This window comes from Crocuta crocuta, unplaced genomic scaffold, assembly GCF_008692635.1.
Source record: "Crocuta crocuta isolate KB4526 unplaced genomic scaffold, BGI_CrCroc_1.0 scaffold249, whole genome shotgun sequence".
In the NCBI taxonomy this organism is placed as follows: domain Eukaryota; kingdom Metazoa; phylum Chordata; class Mammalia; order Carnivora; family Hyaenidae; genus Crocuta; species Crocuta crocuta.
This window is the reverse complement of record NW_027533262.1, coordinates 615,637-641,768: the sequence shown is the minus strand read 5'-3', so window position 1 is coordinate 641,768 and position 26,132 is coordinate 615,637. Positions and strand designations below refer to the sequence as shown.

At 35.1% G+C, this 26,132-nt stretch overlaps 1 protein-coding gene across 1 annotated transcript in view; it reads left to right on the top strand.

The window, feature by feature from the left end:
• The first annotated feature begins 7,106 nt into the window (after positions 1 to 7,106).
• Positions 7,107 to 26,132, top strand: part of NCKAP1 (NCK associated protein 1) — a 106,273-nt gene continuing 87,247 nt past the window's right edge. The window contains exons 1-4 of the mRNA XM_077747556.1: positions 7,107 to 7,248; positions 18,893 to 18,902; positions 24,134 to 24,151; positions 25,195 to 25,305. Coding sequence (XP_077603682.1) covers positions 7,151 to 7,248; positions 18,893 to 18,902; positions 24,134 to 24,151; positions 25,195 to 25,305 — 237 coding nt within the window. The 5' untranslated portion in view covers positions 7,107 to 7,150. The remainder of the gene's footprint in view (positions 7,249 to 18,892; positions 18,903 to 24,133; positions 24,152 to 25,194; positions 25,306 to 26,132) is intronic.

Sequence of the window (26,132 nt, the reverse complement as noted above, 5' to 3'; positions counted from 1 at the left end):
CGGCAAAGGCAGGATTACAACTCTCAGTCGGACCACAGAGTTTAGGCTTTTTTCTGCTAACCATTTAAATACATAACTCCAAACTGAAATGAACGTTTAACATTTTGTGGCACATGATATTCCATTTAAGCTAAAGAAATATTTCTACTTCACTGAGAAAATAGAAGACGTGAGAACACTTTCTTATCTGCCCCCAAAGTAATTCTACTGATCTACATCATTGTATACATCAACTGGTTAATAGCCTAAGCTCTGCCCCTTACCAGTTGTGACCATAGATGCAACTTCCTTCCTTCTTTAATAGGAAAATCAAAATGTACCTACTTCAAGAGTTTGTTATGAATATGAAACACATTAATGCATAAAAAGCACTTGGAATAGAACTTGGAATAGAACATGATACATTGCAGGTACTCAGCTAATATTATCTTATCTCTCCCTACAACCCCCAATCAAAAATCAATCTGGCTCTATATTATCTGCTTCCGCTTCATCACTTTCCTTCCTGTTCTATCAAAGCTTCTGCTTTTTTGATTATTCTATCTCGCTGTACCGAATTATAAATCTATCTCTTTCTACAGGATAGTTTGGCACTATCTTCTGAAAATAAGCAATCCCACGTCCCCTTAACCCCTCTAGCTGCTGCCCCAGTTTCTGGCCCCTTTGATGATTCTATTCAGTCTCAGCTTGCTGGCTCTTGATTCTTTTTTTTAAGATTTCATAGTTAAGTAATCTCTACACCCAATGTGGAGCTCACAACTCCAAGATCAAGAGTCGCACACTCCACCAACTGAGCCAGCCAGGTGCTCCTGGCTCTTGATTCTTAAAAGTTGAAGTTCATAAGGGCTTTGGTCTAGGCTTTATTTTCCTTTTTAAAATGCTCCAAAAATGATCTCATCTATTCCCATGGCTTCAAACTACCACCATATTCTGATGATCCCAAATTTGAATCCTTGGATGTCCAGTTCAGTATTCTCAATATCATTTCAAATTTTTGAAAGACTGTTTATTTTTGGGGTAGACTGAATGCAAAAATGTAAATGGGTCTTACATGTTCAGCTGGAACTTTAGTATCATCATAGGCTTTTTTTGTATTCTTACTCAAGTTTTGTTCCATCATTGACTTTGCCAATTTTCCATGCATTGTAATAAAGAAGACTTAAGACCAAAATAAATAGATCCACCAATATTTGTTTTCATGATTTGTATTTCATCACTCACTATTGAAGTGTAAATCTAAGCATAAATTTCTTTTTCATTTTTTATTCTCAAGTTAGTTAACATACAGTGTAGTTCTGGCTTCAGGAGTAGAACCCAGTGATTCATTTCTTACATATGAACCCGGTGCTCATCCTGAAAAGTGCCCTCTCTAATACCTGTCACCCATTTAATCCACTCTACCCCCATCAACCCTTAATTTGTTGTCTGTATTTAAGAGTCTCTTATGGTTTGCCTTTCTCTGTTTTTATCTTATTTTTCCCTCCCTTCCCCTGTGTTCATCTGTTAAGTTTCTCAGATTCCACATATGAGTGAAATCATAGACCTGTCTTTCTTTGACCGACTTATTTTGCTTAGCATATAACCCTCCAGTTCTATCCACATTGTTGCAAATGGAAAATTTCATTCTTTTTTCACCTAAGCACAACCAATTTATAAAACAAACACAAAAAATTCACAGTGAAAATAACCAACAAGAATTAAAACCAATCATAAATTAAAAACTTCATTATACATTGGAATTTTCCTACAGGGAAAACAGAAATTCTTTGAGTGACTTTAATAAGAAAGATGCATCTATCTTTAATTTTGTAGAGTGGAAGCAAATAAACTATGTGAAGTGCATTATCAAAGATCCAGCAGGCTAAAAGATGAATCTAATTGGATGTGAATGGTCAAGATCAAGACTGTAATTAATTTTTCATTGTATTCTTTTTGAACTTTTCGGATCAGTTCTGTTTCTGGCATCTCTTCTGCTGACTACTGGAGACATCTTATGTTTCATTTAAGCCTGTCTTCATTACTCCTTTGCAATACCAAGTTGCAATCTCTGGCTAAGTCTTACCTCCTTACTTCATTTACTATTGATACTGGGATACTGTTGCCCCATTTTTTTCCCCTATTCTCTTTCTTATTTTTTAGTGGAGTAAATTTTCATACCTGGTTGTCTTTGGGTGTAAAGGAACAGAACTTGAAGTATTGATGTAGCATATATATGTTATTGTCTACCCTCTCTGTGACCATTGTTAAACAACAGTGAAATCTTCTGTTATCCTTTTCCACACTTCCCCCAAAGTTGGTTTCTCTGATTGCATTATAGTCTACATGTAGTTTTTTTTTTGGGGGGGGGGTAAATATTTACTTACTTATTTTCAGAGAAAGAGAGAGAGCGAATGTGAACATGAAAGGAAGAGGGGGCAGAGACAGAGGGAGAGAGAGAATCCCAAGTAGGCTCCATGCTGAATATGGAGTCCTACAGGGGGCTTGATTTCACAACCATGAGATCACGACGTGAGCAGACATCAAGAGTCAGATGCTTAACTGACTGAGCCACCTGGGCACCCCTATATGTAGTCTTTATTTATTTTTTTAATAGTTTATTGTCAAATTAGTTTCCACATATATGTAGTCTTTAAAATAATTTTTGGGAGTGCCTGGATTGCTCAGTTCGTTGAGCATCTGACTCTTGATCTCAGGGTTGTTCAGTATGAGCCCCGTGTTGGGCTCTGTGCTGGGCATGGAGCTTACCACAAATACACAAACACCAATTTTTAAAAATGACAATTCCTTGCAAAACTCCATTAATTTCTATTTTATATGTGCCTGATCCTTCCCATTGCCTGACTCACATTTCTCTTTCTGCACTCAATTCTTTCAGAATGTAGCAGTTTCCCAAGGAAGGGACGGAGGACATGTAAAACCAATATACATCTGCTGCATGATCTCAGGTTGTGAGAAATTTGATCATATATTTCTGAAGTCTGATGGGAAAAAGAATGATGCTTTTGTCTTTAAGAATAAGTGGAACAGTACCTTTGACAAGAAACATCCTAATCAAAAGGCTTTATCCCAAGAACTCAAAAAGATGCCTTTTGTCAATTTTTCTCCCTTCCTGCCTTAAGTAAGGAAACAACAGAAGTCTGGCTCGCCTAAGTGATTTACAAAAGTAAATTTAAATATCCCTCATGATTAGAAAAAAGCAATACTGAAATAATTTTCATCGTATTTTCTGGAGAAAACAAAGCTAAAGAAAGCTACCTTAAAAAACTCATATATTAGTCAGGGGAAAATATGATAGTCTAGGTGTTATCTGAAGAAAGTTTAACGAAGGGATTATTTATAAAGGTTTGGGCACAGTTAAGGGACTTTAGAAGACACTGTAGAATCATGTTTACTGGGTTACATGACAAATTTATGCCATCTAACTGATCTTCATTGACCTCACAGTAATTAAGAGTATGCAGGAACTTTGGTCAGACTGATAAAGGATCCAATACTGGCTTTAACACTTTCTATGGCAATTTAAAAAAACCTATCTGCATTCCAGCTTCCTCACTTATAAAAGGATTGTTAAGACAGATAGATGAGAAAATATAACTCTAATAGTAGCACCTAACACATAGTGCAAAAACACTTGAATGTTAAATTTAATTATTATTCCTTCTTTAATTCCTAGTAGAGATATTATAATGTTGGCCACAAAAACTTTTAATATTTAGGATCAGGTTTGCTATAATAAACAACAACAACAATAAATAAGAGAAGCTTAAATAAAAGTTTCTCTTTCACACAAAATCCAGATTAGGAGACGCAAAATTTGGTATGGCAGTTCTGCTCTCCAAAGCCCACGTACACGTTCTCTTCTATTTTTGCCGTCCTTAGTATGTGGCCATTGTCTTCATGGTCCAAGATAGCAGTCATAGCATCCTTGTTTCATGAGGCCGGATGGAGAAAGTGGGGAAGAACTGGCAACAGGAAAGCTGCAGCAGTCTCTTAAGGAACGTTCTTAAAAGCTTATATCCTATTGGCCAGAACATCAGTCATATGGCCACAGTGGGTTGCAAGAGACACTGGGAAATGTAGTCTTTAGTTCTAGGGAGAAAGAGACCATACATATTGAAGGATATTAGGTAATCCTTGTCACAGTCAGCAGTTGTTTAAAATTATCTTTATTATCCTCAAGTCTCCAAAAGTCATCATTTTTTCTCCCATTTTTTCTGTATTCTTCATTGAAATTTATCCCTTCATTTGCATTCATAAGGCTACATTATTATCTGTTCCAGTTTTCTTTCTACCTATATTTCCCATTGTGTCTTTTGTGTATGCAATGAACATTCTTATTATTTTCCTGCACTTGCCTGGTGTTTTGCATTTATTAAAGTTAAACTTTATAGAATATCATTTTCTACAAGTTTGTAAGTCCAAGACTTTGCCCTTATTCAAAGTTAAAATGTAAGTTACCTTTGTTCTGAAAATGGCTTTTAGAAGCTTCAGGTTGAAATTGTTCTAAGTTTTCTTCTGTAGCCTTGTATCTCAGGCTGCCTCATAACATATCTCCTCATGCATATTTCTATTCTCACCAGGATGTGACTTCAAGATCAAAATCTATATCTTACACAGCTTCATATCTCTTTCTAGAACAATAGTACTCTGTATATTTTAAGTATTTGATTATTTAATATATTACAAAGAACTGATTATGAATAATATTCTTTAAATCCATCCACAATTGTTACTGTAAGTGATTATTCTATATAAAACCTGTATAAAAAGCTGTGTGCCATAGTTTCTGAAATTTTATAAGTAGAACTTTATAACTGAGTCACTATAAAATATATTTGGGAGCCATAAATTGTAATTCTATTATGAATTCTTCTATGAAGCCAACTTCACTCCTCCTCCAATTTAAATATTTTCCAGTTTGGATTTCCAAATGCTTACTGTCCTTAGTGAGTATCACTATACTTACCTCAAAAAATAATTTTTCAAACATAGATATATAACTTTTTAAGAATCAGATTTATTGAGATAATTTACATACAATAAAATTCACACTTTTTTAGGCATATTGGTCTCTACTAGTTAATTTTACTAGTTAATTTTCTAAGATCACTATAAATTTGAGGCTATTACCTACTCTCTACATCTCTCTGAAGGCTTATAATAATTTTAATGATCCTTAAATATGTTCTAAGGACAAACAGTAGACATCTCTTAACTGAAAGGAAACTGTTTGGAAATCTTTAGTACTAAAGTAACTGTGAAGACGATGCTTTATATGATGAGGGCAATAAAATCTTCAATAATGCTTTTGAAACTTAGCTCACTAATCATTTTTAAAATTTTATGCTGTTCTAGAAAGATGTGGTAGGAAGAAAACCACAACAGGTACAATTTTTCGTAATACCTTTACAGGCTGATGAACATGGTATAGGATATTTTCAAAGACTGAAGAACTGAAAGAAAATATAAAATGATATATACTTACTATAATTACCATAAAATCATATGTACATATATATAAGCAAGAATTGTGAATACTTTATTTACATCTAATCTCTTTTACTCAAATAGGCATACTCCATTCACTCTAGGGTCAATATGTCTAGAAATTAGTTATAATAAAAAATTGACTAATGAGACTAACATCTACAGACTTCTCCCTCTATTAGGTATTCTGAATTATAAGTAGGTACAACTGTTCAAGTTCATATAGAAACATGATAGTGGTTTTTCTTGAGGAGTAGCAGTTGTGTTCATATTGTAATTTGGTGCCATTTTTCTCATCCTCTGTCTACAGCACTTTTGAAAACCTAGAAAATGATGCAAACATTCATTGGTTGGACTCTGTAGTTCTGCATGTAGCTAAATCGGTTTGTGGTTTTCCCGAAGAGCACCTCTTCCCTTCAACGTGAACATCTTTCAGTTTTCTTATCCAGTTTTCCCAAACCTCTCTGCAGCATTGCATTTCCCAGGTCTGCTCTCATTGGGCAGGCTCCAGATGCTTGCCTCCTCTAAATTGAAAGTTTATCACCTTGGAAAGTAACAAGCGAAATTACCCACCCCCAACTTTCCTGAGTAATAATAGCTCAATAGGTGCTATGAGGTGTTTGCATTTAAAGAAGAAGAAGAAGAAGAAGAAGAAGAAGAAGAAGAAGAAGAAGAAGAAAGGAGAAAATTTTAAAAAGGACACTTTAGGTACAAAGCCTTCATTCAAAGGTAGTGAAGTTCTATGTTCTATGTGTAGACTTTCAGTGTCAGGTATGATGGACTTTCTGGTGGATGTTGGATCTCTTCAATGCCCCTTAAATGCATTTAGTCTACTCCCTTTCTCTTGTCAACATATTAAAATAAAGATTTCTGTAGTAATAGTACATACATTAGCTTTAAAAAGTGTTTTAAAAGCTATTCATGGCAATTTCCCTCTCATAAAGCACTTTGATCAATCTAACCGTAGCTTATTTACTCTTAGAATGTCTTTTATTGACGGTGGTAGAACATTTTGTCGTACACTTAAAATTAATGAATAGATTAGAAAGATGAACAAGTGAAAGAAATTAAGGCCAGAAATAAAGCAGTTCGAATCCTCTTGGCTCAAATCCTTCATGCCAGCCAATTACATAAGTCCTTGATTCGTTCACTTTTGGAACCAAGTCCATCTAATACATTCGACTAGCGGGAGTAGTCTTGGAAGACGTGGCCGGGAAGAAATTGATCAGGAAAAAAACCAAAGAGATGGAAAAGTAGAATGTTTCCAAGAAGGGGTGGGATTTAGGGTGGCGGCCAGGAAAAGATGCGAGCGTTTCTTCATTAATGGAACGCACATTTATCTTTTGCCTCCCTCATGCCAGGGTCTATTTAACATATTCTCCGGATGGGTGCTGCCAGTCAACAAGTTCCGGATTCCGATTATCTCAGGAACTGGCGTGGCCCTCACTTCCGACCTCCCCTCTCACAAACTGCCTTCAGGCAGGGGCGTAGGGATGGGCTAGGGAGAACGGGAGAGGCGAAGCCCGCCCCGTGGAGCCTAACATCTGCTGTGTTCAGCGGCGAGCGTCTGTCAAGCCGTGGGAGGAAAAAGAGCTTGGAGCATCCAGCCCACTCNGCCGCAGGCGGCACCACCACCACCACCATCACCGCCGCCACCACCACCATGTCGCGCTCCGTGCTGCAGCCCAGTCAGCAGAAGCTGGCGGAGAAGCTCACCATCCTCAACGACCGGGGCGTCGGTATGCTGACTCGCCTCTACAANCATAACTGACGATGAATGATAGGAATCTGTCGGAGATGGTAGCAGTTTTTTTCTCAGATTTTTCGGTGTGTAAGTGTGTGGATGTGGGAAGGGAATGGCTAATCGGGATGAACCCCGCATCTCCTCCACTTACCACTTTATTTTGGATTGCGAAATAGCAGTCGTTTGGGAGCATGTTGTCAATTTGGAATTATTTCATTTTGAAGGTAGAGAGGAGAGGGAAGTGAGGGTGGAACCAGTTTTCTTCTGAAATACTTCTGGGCTGTGAGTCACTAGAACAGGAATAACAACCTTCTCTCCCGTGCCTCTTTACTCCTCCTCATCTTAGTTTTTGCAGCCTTGTCTAATCGTACCGAAACCCCATTTCTTAAAGTTAGGTATCGGCACAAAATTAGAACTGTAAATATGTTGCTATTACTGCTGGTTTATAACATATAAGGAAAATTTGTGGAGTTGTAGCTAATAGGCCCTTTGAAAGTCTTTAAATGGCTTCAGTAGAGTAAGAAATGGAAGGCTGAGTTGGAGTTAAGAAAAATAGATGTAAAGATAGAACAAATATTGTATTACTTTGTCTTTAGAGAAAACAAACAAAAATCTTTTTTTTTTTTTTAAGGCAGGTTAGTAAGTTTCAAAGAATGTGGTGAGGAGAAAACTAAAGAGATTTTTTGGTACCATCTACGTTTTTTGGGTTTGCAGTGTGTAATTGATGTCATATTTTCATAATTATTTGTTGTTGGCTTTCTGATTATATCATGAACGTTCCTTTTAGCTTGACCATAGCAATATAATCATAATGTGTGTAAATTAGGGCTGCTGAAGAAATAATTTTTTTTTTGAAATCCATATCATGGAGTTCAAGTATAAAACTGATTTATCCCAACAATTTGATGTAGATGTTGTAACTCTAAAAGAATAGACTATCCTAGCTTAATAGTGATAAATTTTTTATGAGGATGGTTTATGTTCCTTTTGCTCACCCCAATGCAAGGATTGATTTGCCTCCAAAGTCAGTCCAATCTGGAGAGATTAATAACTGCAACACATCTATTCAGTTTGTTACATCTTATGTGGCAGGAGCCCAGAGTCATCACAAAGAAGCCCTCAGCATTACCAAAGAGCCTTGGTTATAAATTTATGTAGATGGAAATAACTTAATTTTAGATAGTGTTACTTACAGGTTGTATTGACTTGAACTTTTTTTTTGTGAGATTATGCTCTTTAACAAACTTGGAAATTGGTTCCTATATGAACTTTGTCTAAAAACACGAGCAAGGCAAACTACTAAAAATTACTAGACCTGTGGTATTGTGGTTAAAGGAAATGGTTATGATGGTTTTCAGAAAAGGAAGTGAGAGTAACATCAAAAGTGATTTGGGTATTTGGGCAAAATACCTTTTTAAGCATGCATTTAAACATTTCTGTAGTATAAATGCAATCAAACTTTACCTATTCCACCTTCATAAATTATACAAAATTAAACTAAACTCGAAGCGTTTGAATGCTTTATTGTTTCAGTTCACTGCCTGAAAAGCACACTTTTTCACTTCCTGTTTTGGGAAACTTCAGTCTCTTGTATTACTGAGGTATTACTGAGGCATTACTGAGCTATTGACATTTAAAATGATTTGGCCATGATTATTACATCCAAGTGTCAAATATGTTGAGTTATTGTTATATTTCGGGACTTACTGCATATTGAGTTTATTGAGAAATGTTTTGTCTACCTTGCCTTACTGTCCCACTGGGGGTGAGAGTGTTAACTGTTTTGAATTAGTAGTACTTAGGGCCTTACCTGGCCCACAGAATTTTCAGTTAAGTATTATTGAAATGGATGAATACAATACATGATTTGTATATATGTTTATACATGTATATATAAATTTAATATATATGATACATTAAAACATGTGTATACACTTAATGTATATGGCATGTATAACATATAGGAGTGTGTGTATAATCTTGCTCTAGTTTTAATAATAGCTTTTGGTTTGCTCTCCTGTGTAATTTTGCATACAAATGCATCAAATAGATTTTGAATCTTTTAGCCTATAGAGTTGTCTATAAGACTGGCATATCTTCCTGGCTGGCTAGGGATTGAAACATTTGTTCAAAAATCTTGCCAAAAAAAGTGAGTAAGATTGGTTCACCATGTGTTTATAAGGTTCATACTGTCTGCATTTTTTATGACATTATAAGCTACATAATCTTTTAATCACAATCTCTTACAGTTCTCAAAAAAACTTTCCACTGCATAATACATGTCTAGCAATCAATTATCAGACTTTTATTAATGCATAGGTGCAATAGATTGCCTGTCACATCTGATTGTGTTTCAATTGGAAGTCTACGTGGAAGTATTTTAGCGAGAATACACAATAAAAATACTTAAGTGACCCAAGTAGAATAACTTCATAAATTACTGTAAAAAAAAAATATATATATATCTATATATATATCTATATATAAACTGGGGTGCCTGGGTGGGTCAGATGATTAAGCATCTGACTCTTGATCTCAGCTCAGTCTTGATCTCAGGATCCTGAGTTCAGGCCTCCCATTGGGCTCCACACTGGGCATGAAGCCTACTTAAAAATAGCTATGTCTATACCTGTATCTATATCTATGTATGTATATACAGATATATATATATACTATATATATATATGCACACACACTTTAATTCTTATTACAGGAATATTAACATGGTTATTGAAAATGCTTTGCTTTTTTATTTTTTTATAGTTTTATTTTTACTTATTTTAGAGAGAGAGCATGTGAGTGGGGGAGAGGGACAGAGGGAGAGAGAGAGAATCCCAAGTAGGATCCATGCCCAGCATGGAGCACAAACATGGGGCTTGATCCCACGACTCTGGGATCATTGCCCGAGCCCAAAACAAGTGTTGGATCCTCAACCAACTGATCCACCCATTTGCCTCTGTTTTAAATTTTTAAAGAAATTTTTAAAGAAAATTTATCAGTTGAAAAATTTTTGAGATCTTAATATATACAGGTTATAGAAATTTTAAGAAGCTTGCAGACTAAGATGTGAAGACACAAGAAGGAGGGGGTCCCTGGGTGACTCAGTCTGTTAAGTGTCTGTCTCTTGATTATGGCTCAGGTCATGATCTCACAGTTTTGAGTTCAAGCTCTGCTTTGGGTTCTGTGCTGGCCGTACGGAGCCTGTTTGCTTGCTTGGGGCTTTTTCTCGCCCTCTCTCTCCCCCTCCCCTGCTTGAGTGTGTGCACTCTTTCAAAATAAAAATTAAAAAAAAATTTAAAAAGTACAGATGAAGGAGGAATTTAGGGAAGGCATGAAGGTGGTAGGTGGTTTTACATTTACATTTATTTGTGTCTTAATTCCTTAAAAATTCGTGTTTTCTTTTTGTTGAAAATATGTCTTTTTCCAGACCTGGTAATGCAGCTTACTTACATACTGATTTTTAACATTTTCCAGGCTACTTTTATGTCTGACTGTGGTATAATAGGCAGTGTGGTAGTGGAGGTATGGGGCTGGGCCAGGACTTAGGAGACCTGCATGCCAGTCTTCAGTCTGTCACAGAGAGTTCTGTATCTTGGGAGGTATCTTGACTTCCCTGAGCTTTATTTTTTCTCATTTATAAAACAGAGGAAAATTAACTTTGAAAGGAATGTAAAGTCCATTCCAGTTCTCCTTATCTTATCTTTACAATGTTTACAATGGCCCATTTTAAACAGTAACTGAGCTCAGTTTAGTTTCCATAATACAGAGATGGTAATGCCTGCTCTGCTCTGCCTACTTCACAGGATTGTTTGTGAAGATAAAAGACAATAACAATATGAAAATAGTTTAAAACTTATGTGAATGTAAGACAGTATTTATTTAGGAGTCTCAGCAACTTTTTGGGGGGCAACATTTGTTTGTTTTTTCTGAAATTTTACTGCTGTTAGCAAACACATTCCCAAATACCAAAACATTTTTGCTGAGTTCAGAAAATATTTCTGTTTTGCTTTTTTCTGTCTCCTTTCTTCCCATACTTATCATTAACATGAACTTGATAACTCTTTACCAGAAAAGTCTCAGTTATTACTTGCATAAATTTTCTAGTTACATCATTGCCTAAATTCTGAAGGACGGAAAAGAAGAAAAGACCCACCCAACTATTGCAGACTTTTTTTTTTGAATGGCATGTGTTTGCAGAGTTCAATGCACTTTCACTTGTTAAAAATTCTTTTTTATTAGATGCTATTTTTTCTTTTTTTCCCCCCATAGTCTTTTCCCCATGATTTGGGATATATTTATGAGGATAAAAATGAATAGGAATATAAAAAAATTCAAAGTCCTTAGCAGGTATCTGCTTATTTAATGGAGAAAAAAAAGAAAAGATGTGTGTGAAGGGTGTAGTGCAAGGTAAAGGGAAGGGAACCAGCTTTAGTTTTCTCTTTCAGTGTTACGTTTCTCTTTATTTAGGGCATTATTTTCTCTGTCAATCAGGAGCAGAAACATGCTCCAAAGATTGGTTTTTGGCAAGTTCTAGAATATTAAGTGTTGTTAGTATGAGATTCCCCATCCCCCAACCCCCAGTGGGGTTTCTTGAGGGCCTTAAATATGTTAAGAAGGAGGGGTGCCTGGGTGGCTCAGTCGGTTAAGCATCCAACTTCAGTTCAGGTCATGATCTCATGGTTCCTGAGTTCCAGCCCCGTGTCGGTCTCTGTGCTGACAGGTCAGAGCCTGGAGCTCACTTTGGATTCTGTGTCTCTCTCCTTCTCTCTCTGTCTCTCTCCCACTCACACTCTGTCTCTCTGTCTCTCTCTCTATCTCAAAAATAAACATTAAGAAAATAAAAAAAATATTTTAAGAAGGAAACCTCTCTTCATAAACCTGAATTAAATAATATATATTATTTATTTAAACAGATCCTATTATGTCTATTTGGAAGTTTATTTTTTATGAATGCTACTTATAAAAATGAGGATTTGATTTTTTTTTTCTTGTTATATTGGAGGGTAGACTGAAAAATACTTAAGAAAAATTTTTACTTTTTTATTTTATTTTTTTAAATATTTTATTTATTTTTTGAGAGACAGCACGAGCTGGGGATGGAGAGAGGGGGACATAGGAGCACAATCTGGCTCCTTGCCCGTAGCAATGAGCCCGATGTGGGGGCTCAAACTCACGAACCGTTAGATCATGACCTGAGCGGTCGGATACTCAACCAACTGAGCGACCCTGGGTCCCCCTATTTTTATTTTTTTAAGTGGCAATGAAAGATTATCCTTTGTTGACTTGTTAAGTAACTTAAATATTAAGCATTTTTGATGGTTACAAAAGGAATACATGTTTATTGTCAGAAACTCAAACATAAGAGAATTGTGTCACTTCAGAAATTCTCTGCTTACCCATCTCCTACTTTTAAAAATAAACCTTGTATACTTACATGCTTTTCTGTGCAAATGCTAACATATGTGCATGCATATTTTATTATCATTTGATTAAATTAGACTCTTTACAAAAATAGAAATGAAGCAGCATGGATGCAGTTTACATAGAAATGAAATTAGGATCTTTGATCGATTACTTGTATACTTTGATTTAAAGGAATGAACATAGCTACTAGCTAGCTATAGCCAATATGTTAAAAATGAGGAGGCTCAAGTGAAAAAAGTATGTCAGTGTCAGAATTGTCCTTCTTGACTAGGATGATTGAAATAATCCATATTCTTGTTTGATAATTTCCTAGGAATGTTGACATTTAAGTTAAATCCCAACACTAATTTTGGGTCAGTTCCAGGAGTCATACACTTTATATGTTACTAGAATTAAATAGTTTCATCTTGTTTTGTCCCCAAAAACATGTGTAATGAAATTAATGCTGGCTGCCATTTATTGAGACTTTAATGTATGCTGTTTATATTTTTTTGTTTAATTTGTCTTTAGATCTGTGATGTACATACTTATTTTTGGATAAAGGAATTGAATTTGGAGAGGTTAAGTAATTTGTCCAATTTTAAAAAAATTATTAATTTATTTTTTAATAATCTCTACACCCAATGTGGGACTTGAACTCATGACCCCCGGTCAAGATTTGCATGCTCTTCTGACTGATCCAGCCAGAATTTAGATTGACTTTTTTTATTGGCCACTAAGTATGGGCTCTTAGTTTAGTTATTTTGCCATCAGTTTTATAGTCATTATTGGCATTTTTGTGGTAGATAGAATTAGATTTTGAACACACAGTAACCTTAAAGAAATATGTAATTCTATCATAGTTTTCATCTTTAGATTACATTTGTATGAATTGTACAGATTTGTATGAAAATATTTTTGAGATCATACTAACAGTGTACCAAGGTGATTATTAATGGAGACCTCTGTTCAGCTTTATCATGTGCTAAAATGAGCAATAGTTTAGAACTAAGAATTTTATCTATTTATAGATAAATAGAGAGAGAGGGAGAGAAAGAATGTGTTGAGCATGGGAGGGACAGAGAGAGAGGAAGACACAGAATCCGAAGCAGGCTCCAATCTCTGAGCTGTTAAGACAGAGCCCCATGTGGGGTTCAAACTCATGAACCACGAGATCATGACCTAAGGTGAAGTCAGATGCTTAACTGACTGAGCCACCTAGGCTCCCTTAGAATCAGGAATTTTAAATTCAATTCAAAATTTTGGAGGGAAACATATTTTGCATTTACTTTTCATGTTCTGTGCAGTTTTTGTTTGATTATTTCTAAAATTTAGTCCCTGACCTATTAAAATATACAGACTGAAAGAACTAATCATATAAACCATACTAAAGAAATAGGAACTTATTTAAATTGGGGAAAGGTACTTATAAAGCAGAAAGGAAAGTGTAAACTAAAAGAAACAATGAAGTAGCATTTATCTTCCTTCCCTAATTATGAGGACACATGGAATCATTTCCCAACTTGAAGATACTTTGTTTCAAATTGAATTTGGAATTTCAAATGTACTTTTTTCATTTTACATGAAGTCAAATGGTAACATTTTCACATTAAAAATTCTGTAACATGAAATATAAGAAATGCAGTTAAGAAAGCCCCACCCCACCAGTGGGTGACCAAGTGGCTTAGTCAGTTAAGTGTCTGACTTTTCATTTAGGCTCAAGTCATGATCTCATAGTTTGTGAGTTTGAGCCTCACTTTGGGCTCTGTGCTGACACTGCAGAGCCTGCTTGGGATTTTCTCTCTCCTCTCTCTCTGCCCCTCCAACACGAGTGCATGTTCTCTCTCTCTCTCTCTCTCTCTCAAAGTAAATAAACTTAGGGGCATTTGGGGTGCTCAGTTGTTTAAGCATTGGACTTCAGCTCGGGTCATGATCTTGCGGTTTGCGAGTTCAAGCCCTGCATCAGGCTCTGTGCTGACAGCTGGGAGCCTGGAGCCTGCTCCAGATTCTGTCTCCATCACTCTCTGCCCAACCCCCACTCATCCTCTGTGTCTCTCACTGTCTCTCAAAAGATAAATAAAGATTTAAAAAATTTTTTAAAAAGTCCAACCAATAAGTTTGTTTCTGTGTTGGGCAAAATTTAGTCATTCATAAATTAGTAGTACTCTTCTGTGGTTTTTTAATTGACTGTTTTTACTGTTGCCTTTATCAGTAAGTGTAGTAAAATCATTTTAATTTTGATTCTGTAGGAATTTGCAGTACCATAATTAGACTTTGGTAATTTTTTTTCTTTAGTCTGATTGTGATGAGACAATCTTCTTGTTCATTGTTTCTTCAGATAGTATTATACTGTAGTGTTTTAATAAGTTAACAAACTTCATAAGCTCTTGAATTGCTAATTTGTAAGTAGGGTTTATGTGTACCAATTTTATTTTATTTTATTTTATTTTTAAATGCTTTTAATGTTTTATTTATTTCTAGGAGAGAGAGAGAGACAGCGTGAGCAGGCGAGGGTCAGAGAGAGAGGGAGTGACAGACTGAAACAGGCTCCAGGCTCTGAGCTGGCAGTCAGCACAGAGCCCGACACGGGGCTCGAACCCACGAACCGTGAGATCATGACCTAAGCAAAAGTCGGACGCTTAACCGACTAAGCCACCCAGGCGCCCCTATGTGTACCAATTTTAAAGGACTCTCTTGTTTTAAGTAAAACAAAAAGTATTGGAAAATACTTTTTTATTGCATAGATAACTTGATAGTATCTAAAACTACATAAAAAGTATCTTTTAAATCTTACGAACTATTGTTTTAGTTAGTCCCAAGTTTTGAGGGTTTCATTTGTTTATTCTTCATTGATTAAATGTCTTCATAGACACTGGTAAATTAAGATACAGTCTCCAGTGCCAAGACATTCATATTTTAGTAGGTATGAGGTATTTACAGAGATCTAACTGAAATGTATTGTGTAAGTGTGGTTATGAGAGTCTTGGGAAGAGCATTGAAGATTCCATTCTGAGGAAGAAGAGATAGTGCCTTTGTGCTTGGTTTTGAAATATGAATAGAAGCTTCAGATAAGCAATGTCAAGGAGTAGTCAGTCATTATTTAAGATTCCAAAACCTTTTTTCACTAGAATATATAAAGATACAGAATATATAAAGTTATAATATACCTTAGTAACGTCTAATGTCCTTCTTTCTGGCATATAGCCACTAAATTTGTCTGTTGTTTCCCACAGTTGTAGTATAGTCTGTAGCTTGAGAGAACTAGAGGCCAGATAAAGCTCTGATAGTATTTTTAAAAAATTTTTAACTTTTTTTTTTTTTTTTTTAAATTTCTGAGAGAGACAGCATGAGAAGGGAAGGGTCAGAGATGGGAGACACAGAATCTGAAACAGGCTCCAGGCTCTGAGCTAGCTGTCAGCACAGAGCCCGACGCGGGATTCGAATCCATGAACTGTGAGATCATGACCTGAGCCAAAGTAGGCCATCAAACTGACTGAGCCACCCAGGCGCCCTGTGATAGTATTTTTAAAAAACAAATTTAAGGTTTATTTGTGAGAGAGAAACCGAGAGACTTGCCCGACTGGGGGAGGGGCAGAGAGAGGGGGAGACAAAAAATCCGAAGCAGGCTCGAGGCTCCGAGCTGTCAGTACAGAGCCTGACACAGGGCTCAAACCCACAAACTGCAAGATCATGACCTGAGCTGAAATTGGATGCTTAACTGACTGAGCCATCCAGGCGCCCCTCTATTTTTTTTTTAAACATTGGACAAGTTATTTAACCTTTCTGGGTTATAATAAGCTTAGAGGCTTAGAAGATTAATGGCTCTTAGCCAGGGATACACAATATCATTTTAAAAGGTTTTTAAAAATACATCTGTATCTTGACACAAACCTACTGGGAAGAAAAAGCCTCTGAAATGATTCTGATGTTAAGAACCACTAAAATAAGTAAAATATGTTATTAATACCTCTGGTTTCTTTCTCAGAAAGTTATTCACTATAGTGACTTAATTTTGTTTTCTGTGGTGTAACTAAATTTCTGGAATGCTAGACTGCACATAGACTTTCTACCAGCAAAATCATCTACTGAGTATTTGTTCTCAGCTTCTGTTATGCTTCAAGATATATTTTTTGTTTTCTATGCCATGTTAATCTTCTTGTATCTAATTCTTGAAATCTTAAATATGTATTCCAGTTCTCCTACAACTGTGGAACAGTCTTTTTTTTTTAAGTGATTTCTACATCCACCATGAGGCTTGAACTCACAACCCTGAGATCAAGAGTTGCATGCTTCACTGACTGAGCCAGCCAGGCATCCCTGTGGAATACTTTTTAATTAACCTTACAAGGTTGGGAATTAAGTGAATTAATTCATATAAGTCCTAGTGCAGTGCCTGGCACAAGAATAAGAAATAAATAAGTTTTGGCTATTGTTATCAAACCTGTTACTGGGCCTTGAAACAAAGTGGACCTTTAATAAGTGTTCATTTTTCCCCGTTATATCCAACTCAAGACCACCTTTAGGAAACATTTTTTAATTATTCCTTTTTAACTACCTGACATTATAGTTTGATATCTACTTACTGGTAATACAAAATAAGTATTTATATGTATTTCAGGAGTGTATTCTTCAGTAGTCCTTTAAAGAATAGCATCTTTAAAACAGTAAAAATGTGACCATATATAATGCTTTTACAGAAACTATACAGCACCTTTGCTTTATAAATGGAGATGTTTTCCTGTATTGCAAGCTGAAAAATGTTTAAGAGCAACAGTGACAGAAACCTCTTATTTTTAATTGAATAGTAATTAGTAATGCATTTGAATCATTAAAATTTCTTTTTAAATGTTTCTTTTTGAGAGAGAGAGTTGTGTGAGCCTGTGGGAGAGGGGTAGAGAGAGAGGGACGCAGAAGATCTGAAGCAGGCTCCATGATGACAGCAAAGAGGCCGATGTGGGGCTCAGACCCAGGAACCACGAGATCATTACCTGAGCCGATGTCTGACAGTAACTGACTGTGCCATCTAGGTGCCCCTGAATCATGAAAATTTTTAATGATTAATTTTGAATTATATTATTAATTGAAATATTTCTTAAGTTTGTGATTTTTCCCAGAACCTGTGTTTAGAAAACAATAACCATAATTTGCATACCTCTAAGGTGGCTATTATTGGCTGTAAATAACAGGTAGTTATTGATAAATTTACATTAGTTAAAAATTTTTTAATGTTTATTCATTTTTGAGAGACAGAGAGAGGCAGAGCACAAGTTGAGGGAAGGGCACAGAGGGAAAGGGAGACACAAGATCAGAAGCAGTTTCCAGGCCCTGCTGTCAGCATAGAGCCCGACGCGGGGCTCAGACTCCCAAACTGTGAGATCATGACCTGAGCCGAAGTTGGTTGCTCAACCCACTGAGCCACCCAGGCACCCAGTTTCCATCAATTTTAAAGAAAGCATTTCCAATAATTCCGGTTAACTTTCCTGTGAAGCCTCTTAATCTAAATTTTAACAGTGAATTGCNGGCAAAATGTAGATGATATGCACAAAAAAAAAAAATAAATAATTGGAAAATTAACCACTGCTATGAGATTTAAAGCTTCTTTTGCTCCTGATAGATTTTCCAGTATTTATTGAAAAATTTCATTGTATTACACTCATTATTTCTAAAATTAGAAAATAAAAGAAGGTTAGGTAAGTTTCCCTAATAGTCCATGATTTTAGGTGGTGTCCATTCTTCCTCTGAGCATTAATGTCAGTTAATTTCCTGAGAGGCTCAGGGGAGAATCTTGGACCTGTTATGCTTTTAATTCTGCAAAACCTGCTTTAAAAAGTATGGCTTCTTTTTATTGAGAAAAAATTAAATTCTTGTTTCTGTATAAATTGGTCACATTTTGCATTTTTCTTTCTTCCCTGACATATTCAGATGGGGCTGGTTTCTTTCCTGTAGTCTCACAAATAGCATTCTCACTCTGATCTCTGGAATTTTATTCATGTTATTTATTTAGTTTTTTAAAGAAATTTTTTAACATGTCATTTAATTTTGAGAGAGACAGCATAAGTGGGGGAGGGGCAGAGAGGGAGGGAGACACAGAATATGAAGCAGCTCTTGGCTCTGAGCTGTCAGCACAGAGCCTGACATGGGGCTCGAACCAAGACCTTGAGACCATGACCTGAGCTGAAGTCAGATGGTTAACCAACTGAGCCTCCCAGGTGCCCCAGTTTATGTTTTTTAATTAAATTATTGAATTTATTTTATTTTTTTAAAAAAAGTTTATTTATTTTGAGAAAGAGAGTGGAAGAGGGACAGAGAGGGAGAGAGAATTCTAAGCAGTCTCAGCTCTGTTGGGAGAGCCCCTCTTCGGGCTCCATGTCTCATGATTTTGTCTCAGGTCATGATTTCATGGTTTGTGAAATTGAGCGAAGGGCTCTTGCATAGATAGGAAGGAGCCTGCTTGGGATTCTCTCTTCCTCTCTCTCTGCTCCTCCACCACTTGCACTTTCTCTGTCTCTTCTAAAATAAATAAAACTTTAGTTTGGACACTTAACTGGCTGAGCCACCTAGGCACCTGTAAGTTACTATATTTAAAAATTGGTTTGTTCTATAGTATTTTGGCAAAGGAATGTGTTATATTACTGAGGTAGACTAGGACTTCAAAAATAAAACCGATCAAACTAAGCAGGTTTTTCTTTTGATAGTAATTACTCCAATGAAAGTTTTGAGCAGCTGAGGTATTGAAAGAATGGTTTTTTTTTTTTTAACTTTTGTTTTAATTAGGCATTTTTAGTGCTTTGGAATCATTGGGTACTCAACAGCTAATAGTTGTAAAACCTTGAGCAAGTTACTTAATTTTTCTGAAGTTTCTTTTTTCTCTATTGAGTGATGGGTTACACAGTTTCTAAAGCATAGATATCTTGCACACAACAGATGCCCAGTAAATATTGTGTTTATTCTCCACCTGTGTCTTTATTGTTTTCTTTCTCTTTAAAAAATTTTTTTAATGTTTATTTTTGAGAGAAGGAGATCACGTGAGTGTGGGAGGGGCAGAGAGAAAAGGAGACATAGAATTTGAAGCAGGCTCTGGGCTCTGAGCTGTCAGCACAGAGCCTACCGCAGGGCTTGAATTCACAAACTGCTAGATCATGACCTGAGCCAGAGTCGGATGCCTAACTGACTGAGCCAACCAAGTGCCCCGTTTTCTTTTTTCTTGATTGTTGCATAATCTCTTATGAATAGATAGAGGACTATTTCTATCTATATATTTTTTAACATCATGGTAAGTTCTTAAAAAGTATGTAGCACTAATCATATAACGTTAATCTGTGTTATGTAATCTTATGTTGTGACAGCCTGAGGAAAGGACTTGGAAGGGGTTTTGGTGGTAGATTGGCAGAAAAATTTGTTTTAAGGTTATACTTTAAAATCACATAGAGTTTGGTCTTTAGGTTTCCAGTGAAAGATATTTATTTTTTGGCATGTGTAAAATATGTGGTTTTCTAAAACGTCTTTGTTATTTTTTGGTAACAAATAATGTATTTGTGTTTTGTGAAAAAAAATGAACTTGGAGATGTCGATTGACAATACTGACTTAGAATTGGTTACACAGAAAATCTTAACTTTAATAATTGGGAACTCACTATAGATAGCCATGTATTTTGGGAAGTTTTATTTTTAAAAATAGAGGATGATTATTTAGAACTTAATTATTAAGTCCTTATGTACCAGGTACTGGAATAAGCATTTTTATGTGCATTTTGTCTTTAAAAATCTGAACAATCTACCCTGTGAAGTCTACCCTGTGAAGTAGGTAGTAGTAGTACCCTTAGTTTATGGATTATAGAACTGAAATTCAGAGATTAAACAACTTGCCAGGAAGTCATATGGGCTGTGCTCCTTGACTCAGAGACAGATTTCTTAATATATTTAAGTATTCCCTTTAACACTAGCACAGTTGTATCTGTCACATTAAATAGTCATAACTTTGTTGAATTTAAAGATACGTAGAATTTCATAGAAAATAAAATTTGAATTGTGAGAGCTGGAAATTTAAGTATATAAATATTTAAATTTGCTATAGATCATCTGGAATTTATATTACCGTATTTTATACATTATGAAAGCATGGTAAGTCAACATAAAACAAGGCTTTGGGGTGGTGGGTTTTTTTTTTTTTTAATTCTGTGATTCGACATAGTTTCCTTTTTCTCTAGTGAAGTAGCTCTTTTAGCCAATTATGCAAAAAAACCTTTTTTTTCCTGTAGGGTCTATAAAGTTCAGTTATTTAGATGCACTTTTGCCCTGTACTCACCTTTTCTTTTTTTCTTTTTCTTTTTTTGGTTTGTGTGTGGGGTAGAAGTATTCCAGAGTTTTATTTAACTGAATTGGTAATTTGTTAAACCTTTTGATTCAATCTTTGTGGTAATCCTTTCTGATATGTATTAGTCAAAAATGTGTTAATAACTAAGTACAGTAATATATGTCATTTTCTTAAATGTGCCACTTCAGAGGATAATACTTTTGAGACTGAAAGATTAATTTTTATAATATTGTAGTTGTAGAATGAGGTAGTTTCACATGTACTAACTGCAGACAGTGTTTTTGAAATACAGTTTGTTATTTTATGATTTCTTTGTCCTCCATGTCCTGAAAATGAAATGTTCTGAGTTAGGGTGGGGAAGAAGGTTAATTTTCATAAGCTTCTGGTTAGTTGGAATTTTGCTATACTGTTTTGGTATAGTAGGAAATGCCCTTTGTAAAAAAATGTGTATTTATTTATTTTGAGAGAGAGAGAGACCGTGCAAGCAGGGGAGGGGCAGAGAGATAAAGAATCCCATGCAGGCTCCATGCTGTCAGCACAGAGCCTGATGTAGGGCTTGGACCCAGGAATGATAACCTGAGCTGAAGTCAGTTGCTTAACCACCTGAGCCACCTAGCTGGCCCAGTAGGAAATCCTTTTTNATGAATGAATCTCTAAGTCATTACCAGTGTGCAGAAGCCAGATACAAAAGAGATACTGTATGTAAAGAAATCCTTTTTAACTGAATTATTAAGTATGGCTTTCTATTAGATGTATTTACTTAGATGTTAAATTTTAGTCAGGTCATTGTAATTTTCTTGTGCTTTTTTTTTTCCCGAGTTTTCCTTACACAGTGTCTCTGTTGGTATTATGTAAATAAATCAAGCAGGTTGATTTCAGAAAAAAAATAAGGTCTAGTACTTTTGTATAGTATCTGTGAACCATATTTTTTATTGACATTTCTGAGTGCTTGTGGTATGCCAAATATCTGTGTAAATTGCATGTGTACACACACACATACACACAGATATTCATGTAATGGGACTAACTTTTTAGGGTAAATTGCATTCATTATCAACCCATTTTTTTAAATGTTTTATTTATTTCCGAGAGAGAGAGAGAGAGACAGCGTGAGCAAGGGAGGGCCAGAGAGAGAGGGAGACACAGAATCTGAAACAGGCTCCAGGCTCTGAGCTAGCTGCCAGCACAGAGCCCAATGTAGGGCTTGAACCCATGAACCATGAGATCATGACCTGAGCTGAAGTCAGATGCTCAACCGACTGAGCCACCCAGGCGCCCCCCCGCCCCCCCAATTTAACAGATGGAAAATTGAGGCACAGAGGAGTAAAGTCACTTGCTTATGGTTATGCGGGTAGGAAGTGATGGAGTTAGGATTTGAATATGGACAGCCTATCTTGGAACTCACATTCTTAACTATTAGGCTAAGCTCTTTCTATAAGTACAACAAATATGGCATTTAGACTTAGGGCAAATGAAGGAGATATGTGATTAGTAGAGGGAATTGTAGTCGTATTGCTAGTTCTATTATACTATGATAAAGACTGTTTTGCAATTACTATTCATATGAGACTTTTACTTGAGTAATTATAATTATCGTAGATGTTATTGACAGCAGCAAACATTTTTAGAGCATTTTAGAGCATTTATGTGCCAGTCCTTTGCCTAAATACTGTACCTGGTTTATCTCTTTTCTAATCCTCATAATGACCATATGAGGTAAGTACTGACTTCCTCATTTACACATGAAGAAACTGAGACTAGGAGATATTTTGTAATATGTTCACATCCTATGGATTGTTAAGTGGTGAAGATTAAAACCCAGTAAGTCTTATTCTAGAGTCCGTATTCCGGCTCCCGTTATAGTATATTTAGCTATGGCTCATTGAACAGGGTGGAAAAAGGTAAATCAATTCCAAGGAAAGATTATCCAACCATTTATTTTTCTGTTGAAATGAAACTCCATCATTTTAGTTTTCAGTGGGAGAAGAGTTCCTCTTATATATACGTGGTCACCTGAACACACATATATGTGAGCATACATATATGTTAGTTTTCAGATATTTGATTAAATTCTTACACAATAGAATTTGTGATCATGGGAAATGAGTATAGCATGTCATATTTTCATTATTTGATAGTCACTAATATTGTTATAATGGATAGCTAAACTTAAATATTAGAATATGGAAAAGATAAAACATTAAAAAAGCTGAATGTAATAAAGAAATAATATAATTTGGAATCACTTTAGGATTCTGTACCACCTCAGGCAATATTTAGGAAACTTGATTTTTATTGCATCATTGGTGTAAGGAAATGCTAATCTGTAGCTATTTCTGTTTGGACAAAGTTTTAGTATGTGGTTCTTAGTTTTTATATAGCATAATATTTTTTGGGAAGTGGATTAATTGGCAAATTAGTTTATGAGCAATAAATGATAGTCTACTCTGAAGAAAAGTCAGATATATTTTAGCATTTATAATATTGAAATATATTTAATATTTAATACATTATAATGGAATATTATAATATTCAATATATAATATTGAAATATAATATTTGCATAATTACCTTATGTCAATCTGGTTAAGGATTATGAAGTTCTAAATTTCCTAAGTTAATTTTGTTTTATCTATTTATGCGTGGTAATTAAGAGAATTCTTAATGCATTCCTGTTTCCATTTGGAAAATACAGGAATGTTTACATTGATTTTTATACTTGGACTTGGAAGGGAGTTAGGTGATATTTGAAAAATAGTTTCAATTTGAGCTGGAGTGCAAAAGTCATCCAATAACGATTTATTTTTATTCTTGGCTACCGTTTCTTTTTAAGGTATGTAAAATTTCACTGACGGTTTTGCTCCTATTTTTATAGTTGCATGTAGTCTTCATTTTTCCTTCTAGTATTATTTTAAGTTGGTTTAGAAAGAGCACCAAGAAACTGACATGGTTGTACACTTACACAGTAGTATTTAAATATATATGAATAGTGTAAACTCTATAAATCTATTGTATACTAAACTCGCTACTTAGAATACCTTTAAAACTGTAGCACCATATAGTTCTAATCTTGTTTTGTTATTCATAGTCTGCGGTGCATAAGTTCTCTACTGAAACGTATGTCATAGTTTGACAATCATTGTTTACACGTAATTTTCTCTCTTTTTATTACAATGCTTCCCCAGCAAGGACAAGTTTGGAAGGTTTGCAAAGCTTTTCACCTTCCCTTTGCCCGCTTGCCCGCTTTCAGATCAGTTTCATGTTTCATAACTTCTTTTTCTGCAGTTCACAACATAGCCATAGTAAAAAGTGAAAAAAAACATTAAATTGCAATACGTATATCTTCACACATAGTAGAGAGATAAAACTGTTCAAAGGAAACATTTAAAAAAAATGCAATGAGAAGTTAAATAGCAATATTTACAGTTTTCGTAATTCCCTAAGAAATAACATCTCACTAGCAAACAGTTAGTCAAGTGTCACATAACGGAACACTGAATAGTATTGATTATATTCTGTATTGCTAATAGTTCAGATAACAAATTCTTTCTAATACTTATATTTGTATCATGCTTTACAGTTTAGTACAGAGGATGCTATATGGCTGATGTGGTCAAAATGTAAACATTCCCATTCTGTGCTTATGAGATCTAGAACAGATACAGATTCATTGTTTGAAGTGCTGCTGGTATGATGGAAAAGTACTGTTGTAACTCAGGTGTTCAGAGGAACAGGTTACACACTTTAGCACTATAGAGACAGTTTTAGCAGCTTCCAGTTCTTTTGAACTAGGGCTCTTGTATTAAAATGTTTAAAATGAATGAGGAAAACATTTTGGAAAAGACATTTAAACATAAGCTTTTATTTTATAACACTTAGAAAAAAACATTTCCAGTACTCTTCTGAATATTTAATTTTGTAATATTAGCTTCAGATGATTACAATTCTACCTCAAACCAAGACTTTTTTTTCTTTTTCTTTTTTTTTTTAGGTTTGAGCTTTTTCCTTCACTGCTGTTCTGCGCTAACTGCTTTGAAACTTTCCATGCATTTTTTTCAGTAGAAGAACATCTCTGTACTGTCTCCCATTGCATATTTCAGCTGTGACAATCCCTGCACTTTGCCTATTCATTTTATCACCTGCTCACCAAAAACAATAAATATCTCTAATTTCTGATTACAGATTTGCTGTTAGTTGGTTTTAGAACAAGGATGCATTTCACTTTTTTATTACTGTTGTTTTGTAGGCATGTGGAGATCCCAAGGCAAAACCATCCTACCTTATTGACAAAAATCTGGAATCTGCTGTGAAATTCATAGTCAGAAAGTTCCCTGCTGTAGAAACTCGCAACAACAATGTAAGTCATAGAAATTTTTGTGTTAACTTGATTTTAACCATCAATAAGGAAAGTAATGATTAGATTAATACTTGAAGTCGTTCTTATTTGTCTAACTTTATATTTTGGTATACCGATTATATATGTTGATTAATGACTTATGGAGACAGAGACACTGTTCTTACGAACCCTAAAACTGAGAAAAATGATTGAAGTACGTCACCATTTTATTATGGAAAACATAAGATCTTAATATCTTATATACTTCTTCACTTTTAAGTGGCAACAGAAAGTAAGGTAATAGATACATACATATATGTTCCAGATATTTGCATGACTGTTGGGGTGTTTTTCCTTATGTTATACACTTTATTTTGAAACTAGTAAATGTCTTCATAGAGCTTGTGTTGCTTTTAGTTACTAGCTGTGTTTAGTTATGAAATATATTTGTTTCTTTAATATTTTTATATTTGTGAAAACTTTCTGAAAAATAATATAACTAGGTGATGTTATAGGATCTTTATTTTTTCCATGATACTTTCTTCAGATGGAATAGTTTCTCTTAGTATATCAAAATATAATATTCAGAGTCCTCCTGATATGTTTATGTAATCCTTTGATAGTTCTTTATAATAATTTCTATAAATAATTTTAGAAAATTACGGCTAATTTTTATCTCATCATGTTCTTTCCATATAAATTTTGTTGAGTTGGAATCTTTCTACATGTCTTCTCTTTTTAAATTTTTTTCTTTGGTAGTATTGTGCTAATAATCTTTGCTCTCTTTTTCTTTATGTACAAACTTAGTATAGAAATTTTCTCTTAAATATGGTCTCCCTACTTTTGAG